Genomic DNA, 12,496 nt, shown 5'->3' on the forward strand with positions numbered 1-12,496 from the left:
GAATGTGATGTAATGTGTCAATAATGCCATGGATAATAGGTTCATATAACGCTAATAATAGGTTGAATATAATAGCAGACGACATTGCATGACAAATGTCAGAACATAATTTATTTTAGGTAGATTTATAACTTTTTGTTACTTTACTCATTAAACAAACATCTCTAAAGAGTACAAAAATATGACTTACTTGCGTATAACACTGTTGTTCCGATGGTGCCTTTTCGACACGAGTCCAGGCCATCCCAGTATATCAGCGTCTAGCTTAGCGGCGGATGGTAACGTACGCACTGCTTCGTCACAGGCGCGAGCGATTTTTACGAGAGACGCGGCCGAGTCGGTAAGAGCGCCGGGGGAACGGGCCGCGCATGCGCATATCCACGCACCCAGCTCGCTTATTACGCGACCTACGTAGGATTTTTTATCAATTAGAAGGAATCTCAAACGACACGTTTTTAATGAAAAGTCAAACAGATTGAGGTTCAGCAAAGTGAATCTATAAGGTTTCCGTTCTTTTTTTCGTTTAAACCGAGAAAATGTGACTTTTTCATGTTGTCTTTTTGGGTGATTGGAAAATAATATAACAAATATTAAAATACGATTTCTACATCGCATTGATATCTCATCAAAACTGGATATACATGAGTGCTTTTTGTGACAGTCCATATGACTTACCACACACTTATTTTTTTCAATACATACCCACGATATCAGCAGCAATAACATCACACAAGGCAACAAGTTGTTCGTTGTTGGCTCTATGCACGGCGCGGCAGAAGGAACTCAGCGTGGACTGAACATGATCGGATAACAATGTCGTGTATTGAGTCATCAGAGCCCGCACCCCGCCTCGAGTGCTTCGCCCGCCTCGCGACCACATAGCCTCGCAGAATAGCAGCCTGGGGGAGATATCTATGTAAATAACGGACATACTCGTACGGACATAGCTCATACCCGTAATTCAAGGCGAACAGAATCAAGTCACCAAAAGATAGCTTGTTAAGGTGGGTTTCTCCCTAAGCAGACAGGAGAAACAACGACCAATTACCGCGAGGGTGACTGGATTCCTCACTCTTCCTCTCGCACGCTAGGATTGGTCGATTCGCCAAGCTCGTCTCCTCTCTTTTCCGCTTTAGTCGAAACTTACTCCTATTGACGTCATAAGATGAACCATTTGGTGACAGATTATCACCATTCTCATAATCCTCCTGCCCTTATCCCACTGCTCTAATCTCAGTACTCACACCATTCACACACATATCCTTCCCTACTTCCCTATACATACATAGATTATCACTATTCTATCACCCTTAAATAATCTTGTTACAGAGAGTATTTTACGACATACCGGGATAATAAGCAACTGACTTCCTTCCATATCTTTTTCTTAAAATTCAGTCAACCAGAGTACCAACTGAGACAACAAATAATATATTTGTCATTATCGAAATATAGACTGGAAGAGCACAACAGCGTAAAAACACTTACCTTTGAAATCGTATCAGCAAATCGCAGCTAGGACTAACAGTGTCGTGGCCTTTAGGATCATCAGCTTTGCTGGTATCGCCGCTTATTATAGCCGCTATATGCATCTGTGTCTGACAACTCGTATTGCGAATCAGATGTTTCACCTGTGTAAGAAAATATTCGGGTTATTCGTTATAATAATTTTTATGGATAGTTTTGCTACTTATAATGTTGAAGTAGCACAAACCCGAGCACATGCGGCACGGGTTCCAAGCCGCACACAGCGCGAATCATATGGATAGCTTTGACCAATAGATGCAGGGAATATTATAATCTACTGCTAACAAGTCGTGCGCCTATTGATCAAAGCCGTCAATATAATTCGGGGTAATTCATAAGTAAAGTGATAGAACAAACAAACCTCTTCCCTATTGCACTACTACCAGCTTTCTGCATCAGCCGCTTATAACCCAAAGTAAAGCTTAACCGGCTACCTAATGACATAATGTTTTCTCCTCACAGATATTTACTGGATAACATTAATTAGTAGCTAAAACGTCGTAAGCACCAACACAAAATTGTCCTACTTCATAACATATTATAACATCGTTTTGCAAACTAACTAACACTGCTTACCAAATGCATCAGAGGCACGGAAGCTCCCTTCTCTGAAGATGTCGCGTTGGTTAGTTGATATTCTTCAGCACAGGCTGAAAAATAAAAGTTTTAATTTTAATTGAATGAACTTTTACATTTTGAAAAACATACTGAGAGATAGGTGCGTAGATATCAACACGCGTTACCGTTTCGGGAACAGAGCGTATCGACGTTTGAGTTAATATTTTCGAATACGGGTGTTATACTAATATACCATGAGGTAACCTCACGACTATATTCCAATTGCGGTAGTTAGAGGTACATTGATCGCAAGATGAACTAAGTACCCACACCTCACCGAGCTTTCTGTTAGACCAACGTGATAGGTGGTGAGCCGTATCACCGTCTATAATGGTCGATTCAAATGTGTTAGCGAAAATTGCGCTTAAGATAAATTAATAACAAGTCACAAAAGGGCCTAAGAAGGAATTCAAAAATATACCTTGAGAACTATCAACATCTTCTCCTCTGGCCGTCTGTGGTCCGCGTTGACCAGTCACTATGTCTACTTGGTCGTAATCTCTGTGAACGACAAAAAGTAGGGTAAGGTACTTGTGAGAAGTAGTACAAAGAAGAATTCTTATAATATCTGCGCAGATGAAAATTTCAGGCATTGCGGCAACCAAGATTGATCCAAAACCACTTGAAACGATTGAACATAAACTGGGAATATTCAAATTTATGACTGTAGACATAAAAAAAAATATTTTGTACACTTATTGAGGCAATTGTGTTAAGGATAATTGCACACGAGAAAAACATACATACATACATACATAAACTCACGCCCGTAATCCCTAATGGGGTGGGCAGAGCCACAAGTAATCAAAGACAACTTGCAGCCACTGTTGATACGATGTCAAACAAATTCAAATAAACGTTCATCAGCAACAAGTAACTTACGTATCAAGCTGCAAATGGCTGTAGGCATCGCTGGAGTGAGCTTGTAGAGCATTGCGCAGGGCGTCTCGTAAACCTCCGCCTCCCAGAAGAGACCATACGAGTAGCTCCGTCATGAATCTAGCGCCTGCGCTGGCTGGGACGGATCCTGTATAATAAATAACACGGGATATAAACTAACTACATGGATTAACTTACATACACAAGAGGGTCCCTCGCCATACTAGAAAAGTTGCTGCTAAAACGCACGCAAGTGGAGCGCCAGTAGCAAGTATTTGTACTAACTGTCACTGTTGATAATGATGCGGATAGATACGACACAGCGACAATATTGTCACTACAATATATCGTATATAATATCGTATCCGTATCCGTATCGTTATGGCTAACCGATTAAACTTACATAAGTGTAATCTAGTGAGATGACACTTATATCCATATGTCATGTAAGCTCACTAGATGTCATTTATTTCCGTATGTAAGCTTATACGGTTAGCGATACGGATACGATATTATATACGATACATTGTAGTGACAATATGTAACTAAATCTGAAACGTATGGAACATTAGACCACAGAAGGAACATTACTTTTACCACTACATCTTGTGGGAATGTAACCTAAAGCTCAGGATATTTTGTAAGCTTACTCATAGTTTCAGGTAGAGCTGTTTTGAGGTAAAAAAAACGTTATTTGACATATTTGACAATTGATTCATTCTTTACAGTATATGCAAGTCATATTGACGATGACGTTGCGAATCACCTAGATATCTCCCTAGTATGCAAGCCGTACAGCGGAAGATATCCATTGCATTCGCACAGGTTACCTTACCTTGAGGCAGTAGCGCAATGAGATGCTGCGCGCGCACTTGTGGCGTGGGTAGAAGTATAGGCCAGGCGGCGGCGAGGGCGCGGCGTGCGGCGGCGGCGGCTCCCGGGCCCGCGCGGCCTTCTACCAGCGCTACTAGCGCGGAATGAACGCCAGCGCACCATGACCCACTTTCCGTGGTTGAATCTTCAAGATCTGTGCCTTTCGCGCATTGCCATGCGTGTACCTTCAAAATGTGTTTGGTTTTAAGAACTGTGAGTTACCTATCAAAAGTGAAATATGCAAAATTCTTTAAAGTTACGCTAAAGAACTGGTATATAGAAAAGTTTTATATTCTTGATATAAATAGCTTTCCAGATACGTTGAGAAGGAAAGTGATTAATTACAAATAAAAAAAACACACAGTTTCATGAGCAACTTCCAATTAAATAAAAAATGCCACCAACTCACCTGTAGCCTCAAAAGATTTAGGCAAGATATCGCAAGGCATTCGTTCTCTTTTATAGTAGCTGAGCTGCTTTGTTCTACGGCTATCCTTAACAGTCTTTCTAGAAACCTGAAAATAGAAAGCTATTTAGTTACAACATTTACCAACTCTTTAAGTACAACCCCGATTTTAACAAGGAGTGTCGCCTCCGGCCGATACATCTATTTCCAGAGATCTTCCCCTGGATGATGAGCTGGTAGCTTGTACTTGCCACCAGTATAGCGCTGACTTTACTTAAAAGAACTTTTTAAGACCAACCCTGACTTAAAATTCTAAAAGTTACAAAAATATGGACTCACTTGAAAGTACTATCAGATAAATCTATGACGAAAGGCATGGAAGACGGCAGATCTCTAGGGCTTTCTTCACTCCAAACTATGATTTGTGTTGGTCCACTGGTTACTCCTGGAAACATTCAAATCAAATAAACATTACGTAAAGGTTTTTTTAAGAAATATGATACAACATATTTTATTTCTATTTAGGCTTGGGCTCATTGCAAGTTCATTTGAAGTTAATAACTCGAAGATAAAACCTCTCTCATTCTCACTCTATCTTCTATTAACTAACTTGTACCTATGGAAGTTTCTAAATATAAAAGTTCTATACATTTACCATTAGCTTTAAAAGAGGGATTGAGTACTTGTAGCAACTGCGGCACAGGTCGAGATATCTGCGCTCGTTCGTGCGTCCCCCACGCAAACAACGCTCCCTCAGCGGAAAGCGCAATACCGTGGGACGCGCCCACTGATAACTCTACTATTCTTATACCTGTGGATATAAGAAAACATGACAATGATTACCCTTGCGAATAAAGTATAGAAGTCGTCAGGCTGCAACTCTTGGTGCGAGGTATTTAGTTAAGGTCAGTCGCACTTAGGATGTGTTTTCGTACGAATGCGACTCGTACGCATGAAGCGAAAGCGGGTATGAATTGGTCGTCATAGAAAAGTGTTTGAACGTACACGAAAGGATCGAATTCGTACGAAATCGCATCCAAAGTGTGGCCGGCTTTATTCGCACGGACTATATGTAAAATATCTCGTTTGTACAGTTCTGTAAAACAATTTTATATATTTTCATAAAACATAAAAAACAAAAACTCACCTTGTAGACCTTCCAGCATTTTAGGTATCCTAATAGACTCTAGTGTTCCATGACCGAGACGGTAACCATCGCCTTTTCCCCAAGTGTAAACTTGACCCCTAAAAAATATTGCAACACAATGATATGATTTTGAAATGAAATTCTGAAAATGATCTACATCTGAAGAAGAACTTTATTTTTCGAAAATATGTTATGACGACATGAAACTATTAGATGCAAACACAGATACCGTAACAGAATAAAGGCAACACGAACTGAAAGACATGTGTCAAAAACATGTAAGGAGCAAGATGAGAGGAGACGTTACAATGAAGTATGAAAGGAATCTTTTGCACTAGAACACGAAAGAAAAATTCCAATTCAGTATACTTACCCATCAGTAAGCGCAGCATGCCAATGTTCCCCAGTGTAGACGCGCGTGATCCGGAGCACCGAGAGCGAGGTAAGAGCCCGGGGCGCTCCACCCTCGCTGTCGCCGAACACTTGCACCGCGCCCTCCCATGTGCAGCACAGCGTTTGACTTTCACCCCACCCTGTATAGGGTACATGTATAGTGTCCATTTAGAACATTAAATAAAGAATGGTAGAATCTAATTTTCATCACACTGAAATATTTATAAAAAGAAGAATGATCTCAATACGACACGGGTTCATTTCTTTAAATTTAGAACGTTTTAATTAAATTGTTTTTTTTTTTTTAGTCAAGGCGCAAGGGTTCAGAATCCGTGTCAGAGAAGTGGCTTATAAGTTATTTCGGCACAATGCAGTTGAAAATTTTATCAATACTAAAGACGTGCAAAGGACAACTACTCTTACCTAATGCAATATCGATGACTCGTTCGATGTTATGCGCGTGGAATGATACAGGTTGCGGAGTAAGACAGTTTTCAATGGTGCCATGTCCGAGACGTCCATGTGCGCCTCTACCCCATGTGTATAACGCTCCACGAGACGTCATCACTGCACTGTGGAGATAAATTACCGTAAAAAAGGGAATTTATTCAATTCCTGATTCAGTCTAATCAGGTTTTAGCGGAAAGCAATTGTTCCAAATCGTGCATTATTCAGAACGAAAAACATTCGCAGCATTAAAGATTTGTGTGTGGACTACCTTCGGATAAGATGAACCATTGATAAAAAAAATACTGATGATTTGCTGAGTATGCGCATCATGGTTAAATGATATGAAGAAGAGATTTTAGTCATAGGAATTTACAGAACTTCTGACTACTTGTGAAACTTAAGCAAGCGGATCCAGCAGCTATTTCGAAGACCTTGAAGACTATGATACGCGAGGTGGTGTTTAGCGGCAGGGTCGTGTATCCATGTCGTAGAGATCCATCTTCCCCGCGCCTCACATAGGCAAAATCTTTCAAACTTTATTCCTATTTTACCTGCAAGCGGGTCCAGCAGCCACTCTGATGACCTCATGATGCGCGAGGTGGTGTATAGCGGCTGGTGCGTCCCTGGGCGCCGTGTCTCCGTGTCCTAAGCGACCATCTTCCCCCGCACCCCATGACCACACGCCGCCACACGCGGAGCAGCACAGGAAGTGACGACCGATGGAGTGGCACGCCACTTGCGTTATTGTCTTGCTTTCTAGACCTTGAATATATGGAAATTAGGTTTGGATTATGATGTTACATATCACCTCTATTCTCAGTATCACTATTGAATTTCTAGGCAAGAATGTCATGTGTCAATTTGTCTATGCTTTGTCTTTGCAAGATCAGTTTTATATTTTTTTGATATTCTACTAGAAATTGTTTCCTCGAGATTTGAATATATAAAAAAGTAACCGCAATTTGATTGACTACTTTGATTATTTTAACCTATTTGTAACTTTTATTTTACATGTTACCAGGTCAATTACGCAAGGCAGAATTCATTATAAATACTCATCACATCATATTTAAGAACACTGAACATAAAAAACCTTACCTGGCACCAACTGCGGGGTCATAGTATCATAAGGCAGTGTGTACACAGCGCCGTCATGTGTCAGAAGTAAGGCCAGTTTCTCGGCGCACGATATTTGCTGGATCCTTAGAGCACCCAAGTGCAGAGGCCCCGAGCCTACAGACACTACTTCTTGCGCGGATTCCGTACACTGTAATAGATGTCCAAGATTATGGGCATGCAAGTGCTTTGTATTTATATTTGCGCTTTATAACTAGTTCTAATTATAAAAAAAATATAACCAAATTCACATTTATACCCATATGAATATGATTGAACCTTTAATCAGCATGAAATCTGCACATACAACTTTACATACTAATGAGGGGCATGCAAATTACACGTATCACATTTTTTAAGGCTGAACAATACAGGTACACATTTATATTGCGAATACAGAACTTAGAACATCTTCTCATTACCTAAAACCCAAACCATATCAATCACCTGCATTGGGTGTATTTCAATAATAATATAATGGAACCAAAGCCCTTACAAAAACTATACCCACCAAATTGATAATAACAATCACTATACATTATGCTCTAAATGTCTATGATGCTCTTAAATCTAAGTACACCTGTATGATAAAACTGAATGTAACTAACTGTAATGTCTATGTAATTTGTGTTAATAAATAAATAAATAAATAATAAATAAATGAATTCCTGCCAATACCAAAATTGACAGGTCTTTCATGTATACACAGGCAACCAATTATGCCAATATCAACCATGGTACATGCCAATGCTTATTGAGAAACCAAGTCTCCACGAAGCGTATGATATCCGCAATGATACTTACAGTGACGAACCCCTTCAATGGTGGTAGCAATGGTGCACCCAACCTGTCCAAGTGACACAGTAAAGCAATACCAGCCTTTCGTACTTCCATTAAACCGTCACCGCTCGGGATGTTTAGTTCTCTGTAAAATAAAAAACAAAATAGAATTGTCTTTAGGAATAAATATTAAAAGGAAAAGGATAGATAAGTTCCATGCCCATGAAACATATATATGTGACTTCCTAATCGCCGTACGGCAAAGAGTGAATGCCATGCCATCCAAGACAAATCCATAAGTCACGTAAAGAAAACCACTTAATTGGCTACTGGAATATTATGAATAGTTCTTGAACTAGAATATTATGTCGTGTTTTTATAGCTAGAAATACGAATATTACATTTATGATGTCATATCAGACCTCACTTCACAGTAACGCCATCTAATTTCTCAACACGATAAATAGAGCCAAGTGATATAAAGTAACGCACAATACTTACTTTAAAAATATCTTTGAAGGATTGATCTCGGTGGATGGTTCAGTGTTGACAATCGGGTTGGGCGCTGCTACCTTTGCCATACGTCTCAGGAAAGGTCCTAGCGGTGCGGTGCATTCTTCTAATGTTATCCTGGAAGATGTTTAATGTACTTTAGATTTATTCCGTGGGAAGGAGGAAGAAAACCATTCTCGGTGATTTTCTAGGTTTCTGTAAAACAGGAGAGGAAGCAGATCCAGAAGATTAGAACCAAAAAGAAGTCTTTGATTCAGTAACGTCATGAACTCCTTCCCGTCAACTAAAGGACAAGGGAGTCTTGTGTTTAGAAGTAGGAAATATACACCATTTTGTCAAAATTAAAATCATAAGTTTTCGCCAATATCGTTACTTATTATTATCAACCAGGTTTCACTGAAATGGGAATAAGACTAAATGATTACCTATTATCAGGCTGCCGTTTCTGCCGTGGCGGGAGGGTGACTAGTACATCAGCTGCCTTCAATAACGCCGGTAATTCGGCCCGTCTCGCACACAACTCCACCCATACGCATAACGATGTTCTCCAGTCCCCAAGTGGAACATTACAACCTACTTCCCTGGTAATATAAAAAAAATACATAAGTTTTGTTAAAGATCGGTTTCATATCGCCAATATAGGCTGCACATCAGCTTGCGACATCAAACAATCCAATACCTCGATACCGACCCCGTCGGCGTGTTCGATGTTTTCTCTCATTCAGCGCTTATCGCTATCGGCCCACTAGGGTCGATTAACTCTTTCAAATATAATCCTCTCAGACAACCCATTGACCCGATATTCGCTCCTGGGCACACTCAGGCCTCTTGTCTATCTTACTCCACCTTTCCCAGTTCCCTTTTGACATAATATCAACAACTCACCCGGCCACAACTTGATGTAAGAATTTAGCGGCGCTATCGACAACCTCCGCCCATATCTTTTGCGAGCGAGGCGCTTGTTGTGCTGCGCCCGCGCCTGCAAACAACGCTGCGTCAGGCAAGGCTCGTACGGCATCCAATGCGTCGCGGAGCAGCGCTGAACATACGTCCGCATCTTCTCCACAACGCCATGCACGACGTACTAGCGATAGTGCCAGACGCAACGCTGCGCGAGCGCCGACTCGGGCTAGGCCTAGAGCGCTGAAAAAAAAAACTAGTTATTTTATATGCTCAAACACGATTACTCAGACACGGCTTTACAATAATATACAGACTATTTTTACATTAATCAAGATTTGCCAATTTAGGCTTAAATATGTTGCTTTTTATTTTACCCACTTAACGGAGACTGCTCACAGTTTAAGTTGACAGAAATACAAATCATCTGAATGATTAATCAAAACTGTAATGGAAAGGCTTCCTTACTACAAAAAAGTTCATTCACTTTCATACCTTTCAGAATCATCAGTTGGCTCCTCAGAATCCTCTTGGCTCTCTGTACTAAGTTCTATTGGCTTGTTCAATGTGCTAAGTGCTCTATTACTAACGCCGTGAGCTGGTTTCTTTTCTACCTTGATGCGCTTCACTTCCCTATGGTTGTTTTGATCCCTGCAAGTAATAACTTATGTGTTAACTATCATCATCATCATCAGCCGTACGACGTGTGTGAACTATTAGTCCCTTCTGTAAAAACCGGACCTGTCAAATCTTCAGGTTAGGTAAGCAGACCCTGTGAAAAACGGCATAATGCTAAGGGGATGATGGCTTGTCTTATTATGATTAAAATGTAATAAATCATAGGAAATGGTCCTCAATAATTCATGTAATTTTGATGAATTTTCATCATGAAATAAGAATGCGGAGATTTCATAGAAATTATCATTCTTAAAACATATAATTGACCAACACAGTTGTCTTAAAGATGTTTATAAATACAGACTGGCAATATTATACAAACAAAATGTGCATACTAAACTACACTTTCTTAACTACAGCTTGCATAGGCATAAAATGTAAACATACAGGGTGTTGTGTGTGAGACCATACTGAATACTAGAGAGAAATTCCACTTGATATTAACTCAATATCATGAGCTCAATCATCCCCCTCAGTATTTGGTATGGTGTCACTCCATACACTCCAAATACAAAATACTACACTCGGGAGGGAGTTCAGTAAACTTTATTATTATGTCTGCAGTTTGACATCAAAATATATGTATAAACATTATAATTCTGGCAGACACAAACTTAATTTTAATTTTATAACTATCCCAGTCCCTTTCTTGCATTATCGTTAGAGAAGGATAGCACTAGTTTTAAAACTGTCTAGTTGAGGATGACTAATCAAACAGTAGACTATAATTTTTTTCACTAAAATTTTCAGTTCAGTGTTTAGGCATATTCTAATAAGAAAAATATTAGCTAAACAGAAAAATATTAAAAACATTGAAAATCTTCTTACCTAATAACAGCAACTAGATGTCTATTGCAAAGGACTATAAGCCTTCTGATCTGTGAGATGTAAGGGCAACTGACTGCAGTATTGATGGCTCGCACTCTCTGCTCCCATACCAGAGCCTCCAACAGGCTTTGAAGACACTCTGGACCTAAAATTATTAATATATTCATAAAGAAATAAGTAGGAACACACCTACCTAAAATAAACTGGACCATTTTTCTGTGATGTATGTAATTATTTAGGCTATAAGGTCTGTCATGTATACAATATATATATAATTTATTTTCAAAATAATAGACGATAATCGCCACATCACAATTATAGACATTAAATTAAATTAGCCATAATAATATTAGCAATTATTAGGCAATTAAATATTATTAAACAAAATATTTAACTATTTAAGACATGGCCTATAAAATTGTGTTGTTACATGCTTAAATAAAGAATAATTTAAAAATAAAGCTTACCAGGGTCTTGCTTCCATTTTAAGTCATCTATAACTTGGACAGAAGGTGATGGTGCTACCAGTTTTGATTGGATGGATACCCTGAGCTCCTCTTCAGCTGACAATGCGGAACAGGGTGCGCACGCGCACCCTGAGTGAGGACCGCACAGACCATCACAACAAGTGCAAGTCAAGATCTTGAAGAAAAAAGTCACGTTAATTTGTTTTATTTCAAAAAAATAATTTATGGATAGTTTAAATATTTTTTAAGCGCCGCTTACCCTCAGACCGCAGTAGTATTTGCCGCTGTCCCCAAGTTTTGCAGTAACACCAGCACCATTTACGAGACCGTTTCCGGCCTCGAAGTATATCTCTCTGTCCTGCAGAAGACTGTTGAACAAAGTGCACAAAGCCTCTGGATTGTGCAACGCCTCTTGCAAGTCAGGGTTCAGCCATTTGGCGTCTAAATGCTGCTGTGGACGAAATATGAAATCGTCCTGATCGTCAGGGACAGACATTTTCGCAACCGGTCCTTTCGACACACTTTGATCACTCCATTTTTGTGAACAGTGACACAAAACTCAACGGTACATGAAAACCTTATCCTAAACAAAAAACACGGCAATTCTAAATTTTCATTATTGGATTTTACACAGAAAAATAATAAACAATAAGAAGTTCCCGAATATTTCGGTCAATCAATCGAACTCCGAAAACAGCTGTCAAATAATTTCATTCCGTGCTTTAAAAACCATCATTATAAATAAATTAATTTAATTTGAGTTAAATTAATTCTGAAATGTTTTTAAACTTTTTGATAACGTTATCAATATAAAATGTATTACTTACATTGAGGATAAAAATATATTTTAGGGTTTTTCTTTGAATAACATAATATTTATTAAAAAATCTTTGCGTGATAAGGACTGTAAAAGATTAATGT

General features: G+C 39.2%; 1 protein-coding gene across 2 annotated transcripts in view; it reads right to left on the minus strand.

Moving 5' to 3' along the window:
* LOC126379693 (probable E3 ubiquitin-protein ligase HERC2) overlaps positions 1-12,241 on the minus strand; it is a 53,808-nt gene extending 41,567 nt beyond the window's left edge. For both annotated transcript variants that reach the window (XM_050028524.1, XM_050028516.1), the window contains exons 1-23: positions 11,835-12,241; positions 11,576-11,750; positions 11,109-11,253; positions 10,098-10,253; positions 9,588-9,845; positions 9,128-9,283; positions 8,691-8,819; positions 8,214-8,334; positions 7,392-7,560; positions 6,845-7,055; positions 6,267-6,415; positions 5,824-5,983; positions 5,451-5,548; positions 4,959-5,114; positions 4,643-4,748; positions 4,307-4,412; positions 3,860-4,082; positions 3,028-3,172; positions 2,567-2,646; positions 2,104-2,177; positions 1,489-1,631; positions 703-899; positions 191-407 (exon numbers count right to left, since the gene is read on the minus strand). In XM_050028524.1, the coding sequence (XP_049884481.1) occupies positions 191-407; positions 703-899; positions 1,489-1,631; positions 2,104-2,177; positions 2,567-2,646; positions 3,028-3,172; positions 3,860-4,082; positions 4,307-4,412; positions 4,643-4,748; positions 4,959-5,114; positions 5,451-5,548; positions 5,824-5,983; positions 6,267-6,415; positions 6,845-7,055; positions 7,392-7,560; positions 8,214-8,334; positions 8,691-8,819; positions 9,128-9,283; positions 9,588-9,845; positions 10,098-10,253; positions 11,109-11,253; positions 11,576-11,750; positions 11,835-12,071 (3,611 nt within the window). In that variant the 5' untranslated portion in view covers positions 12,072-12,241. The remainder of the gene's footprint in view (positions 1-190; positions 408-702; positions 900-1,488; positions 1,632-2,103; positions 2,178-2,566; positions 2,647-3,027; positions 3,173-3,859; positions 4,083-4,306; positions 4,413-4,642; positions 4,749-4,958; positions 5,115-5,450; positions 5,549-5,823; positions 5,984-6,266; positions 6,416-6,844; positions 7,056-7,391; positions 7,561-8,213; positions 8,335-8,690; positions 8,820-9,127; positions 9,284-9,587; positions 9,846-10,097; positions 10,254-11,108; positions 11,254-11,575; positions 11,751-11,834) is intronic.
* Positions 12,242-12,496: the final 255 nt, after the last annotated feature.

This window comes from Pectinophora gossypiella, chromosome 3 (assembly GCF_024362695.1).
Source record: "Pectinophora gossypiella chromosome 3, ilPecGoss1.1, whole genome shotgun sequence".
Taxonomy (NCBI): Eukaryota; Metazoa; Arthropoda; class Insecta; order Lepidoptera; family Gelechiidae; genus Pectinophora; species Pectinophora gossypiella.